Genomic DNA, 15527 nt, shown 5'->3' on the forward strand with positions numbered 1-15527 from the left:
GAGAAAGGTAACCTGTTTGGGGAGTAATTAATAAATTTTACAAATCACTAAAGTGAAAACTGGTGAAACTCCTGTATATTTTAGAATAATATATTACAGGTATGTTTTTAAAAAGGAGAAAAAGAAATTTTGATTACATACATAATTATATAGGTAGAGGAAGTTAATATTTGAGACTTCACTAAGGAAACACGTTCATCTCTTATCTATTTTATTTCCACCTGTAGAGTTTTCAGATTGCTTTCCCCACAAGTCCCTGAGCAGCAAATAAAGCCCATCCATGTCCAAGTGGCAGCTGAAATCCCTACACGAATTGGTCAGAAATAGACAGGAGTCAAGCACGCTTTGTGCCAGGAGAACCCGCATGGCTAACAAAGCAATTAGTAGCCCTTCTCTGATGCAGAGTGTCATCGTCATGCTTTATCCAATTACTCAGAATATATCGGAAGCAAAGTGCCAGTGTTATCTGACAAAGGATAAGAACCTAAACTGCAAGTTAGAAGGCTGTTTTCTGGTTTACTCTCTCCCATACAGAGGGTTGGCTGAGGCCAGGGAAGTGAATGCGGTCTGGTTTCACATGCAGCTTCAGACGAAAATAAAGATACTCATTTGTGGACAACATGAATGTTCACACCTTTCAGGGACTCATCTTTGCTATCTTTCCAAAAACACATTACATTTAAGAAACATTAGCTACACTGTCACAGTTATATAAAAGGTAACAAAGATTAAGAGATCGGATGCAAGGTAGGGGCAGGGGCAGGGAACTGCATTCATTTCAAGGAGGAATGATGCCTATGTGGATGGTCATATTTTTCAGTGGAAAAATTAAAAAGAGGAACTATAACTTTCAAGTCTTATCCAAACAGAGACTTCTGCTGACATCAATAGAACTCTTACTCATTTTACTAGCAATGCAGTTGAGCGCATACATTAACACTAAAAGGGTTATATTGTATTTCATTCGATTGACAGGAAAAGGGGAAGGGCACTGTTTTGTGCCCATTAACAGTGTGATATCAAAATGGAAACATAACTTTTAGGATGAAATCTAATAAATAATTGAGAACCACTGTGATGTGTGACACTTTACTACCAAATACATCTAACAGTTTTTAGTTTTAACAGAAACATATATACCAAAATAGGCCTGAACTCACCTAGAATTCAGAAGTACGAATTTGAAATACAAATTCATCTTCTCTTTGGCAATTAAAGAGAGAACAAGGTATTCCTTACCTGCACATGATCTCGTGTGTGAGCAACACTCGGCACATTTCTGGGTTCTTATCTTGGCCTTCATATACTATGGCCTGTAAACAAAGGAAGGATTTGAGTTAAGAATGGAACTAAGCAGCAGAGAAAAAACTATCACAGTCGAGTTCTTGACCATTCACCACCGCCCCAAGCGAGGCCAATTAGCTTTCAGAGCCGAAGCCCTCACCGGGCTGACCCTCTCAAGACGGTTGATGAGGATCAACCCACATGGAGTGGAAGGGGATACATTCCTCTTTGTCCCATCAGCCACCTTGTTATAACGCACATCTCTGGATACTTGTATGAGATGGGCTTCTGTTGTCAAGACAACCACAACTCTCTCTTTAATTCAGAATAAAAATAAATCTAATCAATGGGGAAGGGAAAATCCAGAAGGGTTTAGGAGACGGAGATACTAGTGATTTAAAATATACAAAACCACATGGACTTGATTTTTAAATAATTGTTGTTTGTCACCTCATCTTACTCCTTTCAGCTCCAAATTGTAATGTTCTGGAGGTAAGTAGTAAAAACAAGTGAGGGTATGGTTAATGAGTCCACTCACTGTCGTCTTTGAAATGATGCATCAATCAGGGGAAACCCTTCCTGCCTACACGAAAACACGTGTTCTCCAGGGCGTATACCCACCCAAACAGTAGAATCTGCCTGCGTATGCTGGGGGAAGGGTGAGGGGAAGTTAAGCCATGGTTATCGCCCTCAACCAAGAAGAACTACATCTGACTCTGAAAATTTGGAGTCCCAAACCACCTGACCATCCAAGATATTTTTGTCTGCTTTTACTTATATGTGTACAAACATTTTCATTAAGGGCACCAGAAGTTTTCCTGAGACCTCTGCTTCCTGAAAGATCTACTTGTTAATACCTGGGCCAAAGAAAAAATTCATAGCTATGGGTAGAGGAGTGCTCTAAATGCGTATACATTTTAACTAACTTAACAATGTATCACTGCATAATACTAATATAACACAGTTTCAAATTGTTAATAAAATTACTTTCACACATTCAGATAACTCTCAGTTTCTTGGTGATGAAACTACCTAAATTAACCAGAGATTATTATTTTTTTTTTTAGGACACACAGAAACTACAGTAACTAACTTGTATTTGGCTGAAACGTGCTCGCTTTATGAACCTGGGACTTTCAAAACCATAAATGATGGGAGACAGCTTACGAAATTGTGTGTGCAAACCCTCAGAACAGGCTCTGATTTTATGTAACTCCAGAACAAAACAAAAACTGCAACAAATTAAAAAATGACAAAAAGAACCTGAATAAGGATAAAACCGTTCTCTACCACTGACCCATCAAAAGTCTTTTTTTTTTAATGGCTGGCCTGCTATAACCCTGTATTTTTAATGTTTTATTTTACCATAATTTTAGACATACAGAAAAGTCGCAAGAATATATAAAGATGTCCAAGATACTTCACCCAGATACTTCACTTTACCCAGATGCTTCCAATGTTTACATTTTAGTAAACTAAATTTATTTATCTTTCTCTATTTTCTTTTCCTGAACCACTTGTTAACTGCAGACATGCCCTAAATACTTCAAGATGCACTTCCTTAAGACAAGAAATTCTCTTACATAACCACAGCACAATTATCTGAATCAGAAAATGAACATTAGTACAACACGATAATGTAAACACCTGAGATTTACCGGCTGGGCAATGATGTCCTTTACAGCAAAACAAACACACACCCTGATAACAATCACTGCGTCCAACTGTCATATCGCCCTCAATAAGAAATATTCCTGAGTGTTATTTTATGACATTGACACTGTTGAAGAATAGAGGCAAGTTATTTTGTAGAACCATCCTCACTTTGGGTTTGTCTAGTGTTTCCTCAGACTAAAGTTATGTAACTTGGGGCTGGAATACCACAGACATGACGCCGAGTTCTTCTCAGTGTATCACATCACTCTGTCAACTAGTCCCACCAATGGCAGTCAACTCTGACCATTTGGTTAAGGGAGCGCTTGCCACCCATCAGAGAGCAAAGCCAGATCTGTGTAAAGTCACTACTTCACTTTACGTAATTCATAACTATCTTCTGGTTAGATCTCATATGTGGTGCTAAAAACTTTAAATTACGCACTTCTGCAAAATCCTATTCTCACTCCATGTTTTGTATGTTCTCTTAATACCCCTGATAACCTCTGTTTCAACTTTAGTTTTCTGTCACGCTAAACTAATACAAGTAACTTGGAAAACAAAATTCACAAGTATTAATGGGATTTTCCCTCCTGTTTAAAAAATAATAATTTGGCTTTTTTAGGAGGAAGGAATATCAATTAAATCACACCTTCTCATTTTGATTCTTTCTAGATAATACCAGTATTATTTTTACTGAGACTACTGGTTCCTGTGAAATCAGTGGACCCTTGATGACACCCCATTAAACACAGGCTGCAGTGAAAATATGTTGATGACTCCCCCAAAACAGTAGGTGATCCACGGACTCCCAGGAATTCCATCTTTTTATCTTTGGTGAATGAACGTCATTTGCTGCAGGCCCAGGGCCTCCATAATACATCTCTACCAAATGTCAACCTGCCACTTCACTTCTGGCAGCAGAGACTTCCTCTGCATCAAGCACAGAAAAATGAAAGCATGAGTTTGGATTTGCTCAGAAATACTTAAACTCTGGGGACAAATGGAAGCAGGAAACTTCTGCTGTCCCTTTCCTTGGGGCCTCTACACAACAAAACTTTTCAGCATATAACACAGATAAACAAGTGCTTGCTGCTTCTGTGACTTCTGAAATAAAAGCAAGTGAAACAGAGTCTTTTTCCTCTCCTTTTAAAGAGTAGAACTAAAATCCTGGAAATAGAGTAATCTAGAACCTCTAGCTATACAGTGGAACTCCATTAAAGGCATCTCCACCTCCAACCTCGTCTGTTTTTGTTTTTTTTTACTGAGAAAACTCAGTAACACACATACCATACCATTATAAAAATATGGTCTGAGAAATCAACATTCTGATGAGATCCAACATAGGAAAACAGGATAAATCTACTTTGATAAGTGTCTCTGATGTAGACTATCAACAAGACAGACTCTCTAAAAAAATGCCAACAAGTTCTCTCTGGCTTTCACACACACCAAGTCTCTGCCATCTACATTTAGTACACACATCAAGACTGGTTCATAGTTCAGCAAACCCAGACTTCAAGCCTAAAATGAAAGGGATCCTCTAGCGCAACTTAGGGAAAAGTTTCTGCTTTTCTTCGTAATTTAAATATGTGCCTCGGTAGGGTGTGAGTAAAGCTCCTTGAGGCTTGGATCGGCTGGGAGATCACAAAAGCTTATAAACAGCATTGACCACTTTAAGTGAAACCATTTTAATAGACAGCTGGTTTAGGACCTAGACAATGGAACACCAAGAAAAAGGCTTATTTTCATCCTCCATAGTAAATCATGCGCCTGCTCACTGGGAAGAAGGTAGTCTGCTGTGAGACCGACAAAGACAACAGTGGTTTAAATAAATCAATGTGTTCATCAGGGGTAAGAATGGGACGCCTGTTACAGAAGTGGGCAAGAGGGAGAGAGAAAACATACAAAATATATTATTTAAATAAATGAATCAATGGTGAAGCAACCAAAAAAACAAACCCCCCCCCCCCTCCAAAGAAACCAATATCAGGTAGAAAAGATGTTTACGTTAATCCTTCCAATGCAAATATAACCCTTAAGGTGGCAGGAATGCTTCAACAGGAAGAAAAGGAAAAGAATAAACAGCACAAAATTCGTCTCAGCTTTAAAAACCTAGTGAAACTGATAAAAAGTAAAGTTGTCAAAACTTGACAAATTTGGAAATTTATTCTTCTGAATATACTAGCCTCCCTTTTCTTAATTTTCTCTTCTAATGAGCATAATGAAATTATCACAATTATTTTAAATACCCCATTGATTTTCATATTGAAGGTTTTTTCAGAAATAACTTTTTATAATTAACAAAAATGAAGGAAAAATAGGAATTGTTAAACTTTTACATCCTTACACAGCAACACTGTCAGAAGGTTTACTGTAAGAGGATAAAATGCCAGCAGTTTCAAGTGCCCATTAACCTATACCATCTTTGAAAAGAAATAAAATCAACTGAGAAATTCTGCCTCAGTAGCTACTGTTTTAGCAGGCATCTCGTGAAGTTCATCTTTGCGTTTCTAATACCACTGGGTCTTAAAAGTTAACTGAAACCTACTACAGATAAAGACCACGCAGTAAAACAAAATATACAGGGTGAACTTACACTGGGATCACACATCAATGGGATGCCAAAGGAAATACAGAGAACTAAGCATGATTTTCTTTGTTTACTTTTCTAATAGTTTTAACTCTTTGTGTCCAATGCCAAAACAAAATGGGCAAAGAGAACACTTTTGACTTTGATTCATCAAAATCTGAAAGGGTTTTAGGAACAAAATGTCTTCATTAGGAGTCTTCTTGGTTTACAAACAAACCATCAGAGACGTGTCATCATCAACTGAGAAACATAGAAAGAGAGAATGAAAGGAAAGAAAGAATGGAAGGAAGGAAGAAAGGAAGACAGACTGTGGTTTAGTCTCTAAGTCATGTCCAACTCTTGTGATCCCATGGACAGAGGGCTACTGTCCATGGGATTTTCCAGGCAAGAATATTGGAGTGGGTTGTGATTTTCTAGGGGATCTTCCAGACCTAGGAATTGAACCAGGGTCTTCTGCATTGCAAACAGATTCCTGCATTGCAGGGGATTCTTTATTGACAGCTACAAGGAAAGCCCAGACAAGTTACCTATAACTAACAAAAACTCCTAATTTTCTATTTAAATCAAAACAGCAACTTTGAAAATATGTCACTTATTTTTTTTTTCCCAAACTGAAAATAAAAAGCCAGACCTAATTTGTCACCTTAAAAATACATCCACAAACGCACAAAGTATCTCTCTCAACTAGAAGTAAAGTGTCCTCTAAACACAGTCAACATGCCTTTGGCAGCAAAATGCCAAGAACTAAAACTAATCAAAAAATAATATAAACACCTACACTATCAACATACAGTAACATTAATCATTACATTTGACGACCAAGTTCTAGTACTTGTCATTAAAAAAAAAAGTATTAGCTAATGTGGTTCGAGAAACTTCTAGTAGGTGAGGGAGTCTCAGTTAAAAATTAACCTATGCCAAAGAAAACACTACAAATTTGACATTTCATAAATAATTGTGTCAAACAGCAATCCAAAATTAATAGTGGAATAAATTTTTTAAATTATTTTGCTTCAATTAGCAGTTTTGCTACTGGTGAACAAATTAATACAAAAATGTAACTTAAGCTCAGCCACTAAGCAGGCCTGTTTGCAGAACTGAATTAGGAAAGTTGCAAAGGAATGATATCATATTCAGTAAGCTGTTCAGTTACATCACAGCCCTGAATAAAAAGAGAATGTGTACCAAAAGCAGTTAGCTTCAGAATGCATCTTTTGTGCCTCAAAGAAATAAAATCTCTCATATTATTCAAACACCAAGATAAAAACTGAATCATTATAACAATATCATATGATATTTCTTTTTCTAGCAGTAATAAAAGATACTTCACTCATATGATAACTACATTTACATCTATATTAGCAGATACAACTGGCTTTGTTAACTCAATGGGGTAATAATAGTAATAATAAAATAATAAAAGCAGAGAATTTATTAAGCACTTAATATATGCCAGTCACTGTTCTAAGCACTTTTCATGTATGAATTCATTTTCACAATGGAGCTTCCAGGTAGGTGCTACCATTCCTTCCATTAGTTTCCAAATGCTTACACATTTTAATAACTAAGACCAAATCATCCTTGCTCGACAACTATATAAACAGTTCACCAGCATCCAAACACTTTCTTCATCCCTCTCAGCCGTATAAGACACGAGAAGAGACTATCCATGCAGTCATACAAGTTCAATAAATGCATTGCTACAAATACGTTCGTTTTTAATGCTGTTCAAACATTCACATGGAAACAGCTCTAGCGTAAATATCCCTGAACAAATGGCTGTATATTATCCAGGAGGGAGCAGTTGGACCGCCAGACTGGGAAAGTACTAGGCCATCTGGCTCCAGCAATCTCTCCAAAACCATCAGCTTTGTTTTCACCCCCAGACTCCAAACAACACATTTTCCACTGTGATGAGTTTACATTTTCCCAAACACAGGTCCCGATCATGCATAAAAATTCCAAACTTCTTCATTCCTCTATGTGCAAGGAAATTTAAATCACCTGCATTTTTGACATGTTACCAAAAGAGAAAGCTGCTGAAATATGGCTCCTAACTATAAACTTGCCCTGTCCTTTTTTGTTTGTTTGTTTCCTCAAATAAATGAAAGAATCTCTCTGCTGGCCTTGTTGAATTCCTTGGGAAATTATTGATACACTAAAAATGTGTTTATCTACCAATGAAGAACCACAAACAGAAAGAGCTGTTAATCAATTCGACGTAGCTGTGGCAGGATATAATGAAACAATCAATAGGAAAAAATGCACTTGCATCAATAACTTAAAGTACCGGGAACATCAAAATAAATATATAAAGATTATCTGGAAAGAGAACTATGACAGCAGTTCTGATTATTGTATCTTAGTCTTCTCACTGCTCTGGGGCTTTTAAGGGGTCCCCTCACCATACTGCCTACCTTCAAATCCATACACACCAGGATTATGTGACTATTAGTTTTCCCTTTCCAAAAAGAGAGCTTTGGTTTGGGGGCAGGGAATGTTTGTTTTTGATAACTTTATGGAATTTAGCACTCTTTCTCTGAACTATAAAAATGTCGCTTTTTTCAAAGCAAGATGGTAGGAGGGAAGAAAAATTAAAGGTTTTTTTTAAAAAAATAACGATAACTCACTGAAGCAAGCACAGAACATAATCATGTTTCAAATACTACAGGAAAATCTGAACAGAAGCATATCAAACCTCAGACCTCTCTCACTGAGTTCATTTGAGTGTCCACAGTAGATACTGTTGTTAGATGCAACAGCCATAAACTTCTGGATCCTGCAGGCCTTTTTGCATGCTCTCTAATGGAATACCAAAAACAGCAATGACACAAAAACAACCTATTTTTAGTCCAGCTAAACTTGGTTTTGAAAAACCCTTCCCAAAAACAAGCTTATTTTCTAGTTGCGGACAAGTATTTTAAATATCATTATATCCATTTTGTTCTATAAAAAAAAGTACAGGGATGAGAGGCTCAGATCCTTACACATTCATTTCTAATAAAGCTTCCCCTTTCCTGGTAGAGTCCAAAATTAAAAGTCATTACCCAAAATAGTGTAATGAGACACTTTGAAAAGGTGTGAAATACTATGTCATACCAATACATCTTGGTTGATTGAGTACATTTCTGTTTGATCTCAGTGCTACTAACTCCACCCAAGATCAGGAAAACTATACCAATATATCAAGTGCACAGCTAGTTTTGAATCTTGCTTGCCAAAGATTCCCTTCGAGTTTTAACCCCAACTTGTGAGTCAAAGATATGACATCACATACATAAAGCTGCATCTGATATGAAAAATGTTATGATAAATTAGCAGCTAAGACACTTGAACTATACCGAGATATTCCCTCTGAAATTTATATTAGAACTCATCGCATCACTGAAATTATTCCATTCTGCAACAAAACTCTATCAAAATTGTGAGTCTATCTATAAGCATTTCACAGGGGGGAAAAAGTAAGTATTTAATCAATCACCTATATCAAGCTTCTGATTGAAGGGGTCACTGCATACTTAACTAAAATAAAAAACTTAAGAAATTTAAAAATCAGACAGCATTTTAATGATCATGGAATAATTTCAAAGCTAGATGAGAATCCACAGTTTTACTTATCAAGGCTAGAACAAAATAATTACATCATAGCTAAGGAGAGTCAGGCTCTTCATGCTGATCTGCTTTTTGAAGACTATTGTATTAGCTGTGTACACAAGAAGCTAACCTACTTCCCAAACTCTTACAGCACATATTCACGGAACAAGCAACCGGATAACGGGCAGAGATTGCCTTTCAAAGTAAAAGCTACAGAGAAGGCATTAGACAACTATTATGAAAGCAAACAGGTATGCCTGGAAAAATCTTTTTTCTTGATATTTTTAGACTAAATTCAGATAATTACTAAACTTTTTTTCAGGTCACTCCCCACCAAAATATGTAATTGCCTACATTTACAATTTTAACCTTCAGTGAGATGTCACAGTATGGCCAACGACTTTCTTATACCTGCTGTTACTACACTTTATTTTATTCTGGTCCCACCTCCACCCTCATAACTGATAGAATTTATGAAACCAAGCAGTCAAAGAATGCCTTATACTGTAATTTTTCTTAAGCTCTATGACCCTATTAGTAAAATAATATTAGATGTACTGCTTTATAAAAATCAAGATTATTTTTCCACCATAGAACAGTGTGCAAAGTCAGTTCATTTCATAATGGGAAAATCAATTCTTGTGGCACTTTTTCTTTTCTTTTTTTTTTTTTACAAGGCCTAAAATAAAGTTTTGAGAGAAGGTACCACTTCAAGCATGTCCTAATTTTATGTTCCTTACAACAGTTCACTTCATGGAGTTGCCTATAATTTAATATTTAAGTGGCCAATATTTCACAAGCAGACAGGTCTCATATACTGGTTTGTGGGGATGTTTTTATCTTTTAAAAATTAAACTCTAATAAGTACACAGTTCAGAATATGTATTAGAATTCATACTTTCCCTTTTCCCCTCCCATCTTTTCTTTTCTCTGATGGAAATGGAAGAAAAAGATATTCAAGGTATCAAACACAATTTTTTACACAAAATTCCACTTAAGACATTCTTGTTCTGATTTTTTTTTTAAAGTTACTGAAATCAAGTTTTTGTGACTTTTTATTTGGCAGGAAAAACATTTTAAAAAATACAGTGTCCAAATGAAAAGGAATTAGCCTATATAATGATCAAAGCCAGTATAATAATAATAAAACAATGATATTAATAAAAGTATAAGTGTGCATTTACTCTGAACGATCAACTACAAAATAAAACAGATCCTCAAGAAAGTAAAATATTTAGGCTAATAATCTGAAACAGATTTCAAGAGATATGTATTCATCGTTTTAAAAAATACATTTCATCCTCTCATGTTTTTTACTTGGCTCACAATGAAATATGAAGGTAATAATTACAATTAGCTGTTATTTAATTGGTCCTTGCTGAGTAGATTTTAAAACTTCCAACAGCTGGGTGCATTTTATACAACATATTTAAGCCATTGGTATCTAAAAACAATTTTTAAATATGCATGTATACCATAAATTGAAACTTTCCAAGCCAGTATCTATGAAAACTATGTCCCTCTTTTTAAAGGGAATATTTTAAAATCACAATCAAGCAAATGAGCTTTAACCCTCTCACTAGATTGGTGGTTAGTACACAATGGGTAACTTTCTCTTTGTTCTGATTTCTTTCCCCCACCCAATAAAACTGTCTTCTTTTTTGTTACTAAATCCTCCGGCTACCTAACCAGATATTTAATTGCTAAACTTTTTCTTAAAATTAAAAAAAAAAAGTTTCTGCCCCTCGTTAAAACGTCAGACCTCTTTTCTGACTCGGCTCATAATTGTATCTTTTAAACCATAATTCAACCTTAATGTATACTGCTTGGCACCCGCGTGTTGGGTAGCTTAAGAAAACGCCGTCTATGTACCTTTAAGACCACAAGCTCACTCATGCTGCCTGGCTTCTTGCCAAACTTGGAGGCAAGAGCAGGAGGATTTTTGCAAAATACCCTCTAACAATTGTTGCTCCCTCTTCCAATACTACCACCATCGCCATCTCTCTTTTTTTAATGCGTAGAATGGGTCATCTACGCTCTCGGTCCATCTCCCCATTCCTGGAGAGGCTGCCTTTGCCCCTCACCCGTTCCTTCTGGCCTCGAACCTCCCGGGGGAGGTCCTGATGGTTTGAGTTTCACAAGTTCAGCCCGATCTGCACCAGGGTCCCTAGGCACCTTCTGCGCCCCCTGGGGCTCCCTGGCCGGGTCACAGGAAGTTCAGCCCGTATTCTCCCCCACTCAGCACCCCCATAGTCTCAATTCACAAGGTCTGAATTTCCCTTGTAAAGAAGGAGTCGTCGAGTCACCTTCCCCACGCGGCGAGCCAACGTGCTCCTTTGGGAGGCTGCGCTGCGAGAGCAGTCTGCCCAGGCATTGAGAGTTCGACTCCCAATCCTCCCGCTAAGCAGTCGCCAGCTTCTTGACTCTCCCAAAGTTCGCGGCCGTGGAGTCACCCCCGCGGCGCGAAATTAAGAAACTTACTTGTTTTGTCATGGAGTCAATGAGGCGAACGTAGAAATCCTGCTCGGTCCTTATTCCTGGGGGAGAGGACGGGGGATAGGGGAACGAAAAAAAAATTAAGTGAGAGAGGATCTGCACAAAACAAACAACGGAGCTCCAAGACTGATGGAACTCCGACTGTCCCAGAGAAGCACAGCCGGGACCCCCTTTCCCCAGGGCACAGATAAGGGCCACTGGCCTAGCCCGAGCGCTTTTGGAAGGCAGCCCCCAAGCGCTGGCAGCCGGGAATAAGATGGACCCCCCAACCTGGGTACTTTCCCTTCCAAAGGCTGGAGGCCCTCTGCACGCTCTCCTGCAGCCATCAAGGCCCTGACCGCTCGAGCCCCCTGAACTCGAGGGACTTTGGGGATCAAGTCTACGCTAAGCGGAGAAGCCCGGCCTAATAAAGCGGAGGAAGAAAAACAAAGCCGCCCAGCGCGGGTTAAGGCACCACACCTGGGCCCAGGTACGCTGATGCGGCCGCCCTCGGGCCACTCAGAGCCCTCCTCAGGTGAGACCTCTTCAAGCAAAACCGGCGGGGCCACTTTACCCCGAGAATGCCAAACAACTGTGCTTTGCTCAGGGTTCTCGCCCACCTGGAGCTCCCCCACGCCCCCTACCCTCACCCGCAGCCCCGGGTTACTGGCGTGGAGCCGACAGGAGCCTCACCGTTGCTGTAGAGGAGCTGGAGCCGGTAGTGAATCCCGTTATTGGTCTTTTCGCTGTTGGCTTCCTGGGTTGCAGCAGAACGCAAAGACATAAGAGATGCAGGAGAGGTCGGCGTGAGCTAGTGGACCGACTTCGAGGCATCTTTCCCCAAACAGGGACCCCCGGCCGGGGAGCCGGACAGGCCCGGGAGCAGCAGAAACTGCGGCCAACTATGATCCCTCCGCCGCCCTCCCGACCCTTACTGCTCCCTCTAACTTTCCAGAGAATTTCGTGGGGCGCGCACAGGCGATCCCGTGGCTAGGGCCTGCGGACAAGCAGAGGCAGGAGCTGCGCGTCGTCGCGCGGTCGAGGGCGGGTTCACCCCGGAACCCTTGACCCTGGAGTGCGAAGCCGGACTCGCCTCTCTCCAGCTCCGGGGAGTCGGTGCGAACTTTTCTGGAGCAGAAGCTCATGAACGGGGAGCCCAGGTTCGCCCAGAACGGGAAGTGGCTTGGGGACCCCGCGCAGGGATGTGCTATGGATGCTCTGCACTCGCGGAGGAGCGCGCCTCCCAAAGCGCCTGGGCCTGCTTCCTGGCCAGGGGGCGAGGGGCAGCGGCGCTGCGCCCACTTACTTTTTCCTTCTCCACGAACCCCACAAAGGCTGTCCTCTCGATCTCCACGGGCTGGCCCTGTCTGTCGTAGAGGGCCAGGACGAAGTGGAAGAAGTTGGATTTCCGCAGATTAGAAGGCGGCTGCTTCTCAAAGTGAGCCCGGGCCAGACCCACCCCGCTGCGGCCAAAGACGTAGAGTTAGACGGCTAAGCGGGACAACAACCTGCGACCCCTTGTCACCCCTTACACACGCGCGAACGCTCAAACCACCACCTTGTCTGCCCCCCCAAACGCCCAGTGGGCTCCCTACACGCCCCCTCAGGCGCCTCGGGCCCACCAGGCGATGGGACCAGAGTGCCAGCAACTGTCCCGTCCTCCCCGCCGAGAACCGGCGCGCCCCCGGAATTTGATGAAGAGGTGTGAAAGTTTTGTTTGGGTTTTGCACAAGAGATAAAACGCTGTACGCATTTATTCCGACTGGACTCCGCTGCGTTAGGGGAGTAAGAAAAGAAGCGGTGGCTGAGGGGAACCCGATCGCGGCATAGAGACGGCCGCTGACGACTTAGAGGGTGGGATGGGAGTTGGTTCCCGCCACCCCCTCGAGTCTCCCGTGGGCAGGAGAGAATGGAGGGGAACATGCTCAGCTCCTCGCTGCAGCAGCCATCCTCCGGGAAACCTTATGTGCCCCCGGGACAGCCGCGGATGCCCGGCATCGGGAAGCTGCATGTCCCCCCCACCCCCCCAAGGAAAGCATGTGGAGGAAAAGGACCTGCGGGTGGAACTCAGAGCTGTCAGGGGTGGTCGCTGTGGGAAAGGGAACTGATTTTTTTTAAGACCTGTCCTGACAAAGTTTTACTGTTTCGCAGAAATCCTCACACGCTTTCCAGAAATCCTATGAACAAGGGCTGACGGCTGAGCGCGCCCTCCCGGGGGTTGGAGCCTGGGGCGCCTGGGGCGCCAGGGGCTCAGTGAGGCCACTGACAGCTCGACCTGCCCGGACACAAGGGCTCGCGCACACACGCACGCGCCACACACAGACATACAAACACACACACTTTCGCTTCTAGCCCGGTTACCCAACTCACTCTCACTACCAACCACCCCCATCCTTATTATCACTGGGGACGGGAACAGTGTTGTGGACACTTGTCCCCAGCCCGGAGAAGATGAGGATGATGTAATTAGTCATCTTCCTTCTTCCCCTTCCGCTCTTTCTGGGCGGGATAGAGTCTTGGGCCACCATATCTCCCACTCTCCCAAGCCCAAATGGTGGCCTGAAAAAAGGGGGGACCATTTCTCAGTTGGGACCAGGAGTCCCCAGAAAGGGCACAGAGGGTTGCCCGGGGAAAGTTCCCCCAGGTCAGTCTCCTGGAGCAGTGCCTCCAGGCCATACAACCGAGCATCCCAGGAGCTGAGAGTGGCAGAGGGGCTTAGAAGGGGCCATAGTTACAGACTGTAGGGAAGACTTTCAGAAGATGTCAGAATTAAAGTTAGGAGTTGCTCTTCTCCGGGTGGACCAAGAAAAACTGAAAACTACAAAGAGGAAAGGAGAATCAGAGGAGAAATAAGATGATTCTAGGGGGAAATGTAAAGAGAAATGGAGTTAAGAGAAGGGAAAAAGAGGAAAGAGGGAGAAAGTGAAGAAAGAAGAGGCAGGAAAGAAGGAAAAGAAGGAAGGAGAAGAAAGGGGGAAAGAAAGGAAGTGAAGAAAGGAAAGGAGGAAGAAAGGAAAGAAAGGGAGGAAGAGAGGGAGGCAGGAAAGGAAGGAGAAGGAAAGAAAGTTTTCAAGTGGGAGAAAAGGGTAAAAAGAAAGAAAAAGAGGAGGAAGGAAAGGAAGAAAGAGGAAGAGAAAGCAAAGAAGAAGCAAAGAAATGAAAAAAGGCAAATAAATGACAGAAAAGCGGAAAAAAATGAAAGGAAAGAGAGAAAAGACAGCCGGCCAGAAAAGAAACAGCAATCACAGAAAAACACAGATATCCAACATCACGCTGGTGAGAGCCTCTTCTGGCTTAAAACAAAATGAAAACAGTCACAGACCAGGCAGGGTAAAGTGCCGGTAAATCGTGGGCTCCTCGCAGGCAGCTCCTGGCTCTTCGGCCGCAGGCAACCAAGACCTGGCGGCCGGGGAGCGCGGAGCCCCGGAGGCTAGCAGAGCCCAGCCGTAGACGCAAGAGCGCGGCTCGACCCCGCGGCGGCCACTGCCGCTACCGCCGCCCGGCTTTGCTGCTCGCGGCTTGCCTCCCCGGCCGCGGTCCCCCAGCGGTACCCACCTCTGCGCCGCCGTGTTGGCGTCCAGCACCCCGGCGCCCTGCATCCACGTCCGCACCGCGTTCATGCCGCTGCCCAGCGGCTCTTCCTTCATGCTGCTTCCACTCCGTTGGATGCTTTCCTGAATCCCAAACATGAAAACAACCTTTTCTTGTGGAAAATCTCCTCCCCCTTGAAAATTTGAAAAAAAAAAAAAAAGCAAAGAAAACGCCAGCCAGAGATTTTTTTTTTTTTTTGAGTCGATGAACTCGCGCTAGATCAAGGCGGGCTGGAAAGCAAATTTTTAAAAAATGTAAACCTTCTCTCAAAATTGAGCGATAACCCCCCAAAAAAAAGAGAGAGAGAGAGAGAGAGAGAAAAGGAAGGGAAAATCCA

The 15527-nt window shown here is 42.0% G+C and overlaps 1 protein-coding gene across 2 annotated transcripts in view; it reads right to left on the bottom strand.

Annotated features, from left to right (window-relative positions):
• Positions 1–15288, bottom strand: part of EBF1 (EBF transcription factor 1) — a 405187-nt gene extending 389899 nt beyond the window's left edge. For both annotated transcript variants that reach the window (XM_052642605.1, XM_052642604.1), the window contains exons 1-5: positions 15155–15288; positions 12906–13062; positions 12293–12356; positions 11606–11661; positions 1240–1313 (exon numbers count right to left, since the gene is read on the bottom strand). In XM_052642605.1, coding sequence (XP_052498565.1) covers positions 1240–1313; positions 11606–11661; positions 12293–12356; positions 12906–13062; positions 15155–15288 — 485 coding nt within the window. The remainder of the gene's footprint in view (positions 1–1239; positions 1314–11605; positions 11662–12292; positions 12357–12905; positions 13063–15154) is intronic.
• Between the last annotated feature and the right edge of the window lie 239 nt (positions 15289–15527).

The sequence above is a fragment of the Budorcas taxicolor genome, chromosome 7 (assembly GCF_023091745.1).
Source record: "Budorcas taxicolor isolate Tak-1 chromosome 7, Takin1.1, whole genome shotgun sequence".
Classification (NCBI taxonomy): Eukaryota; Metazoa; Chordata; class Mammalia; order Artiodactyla; family Bovidae; genus Budorcas; species Budorcas taxicolor.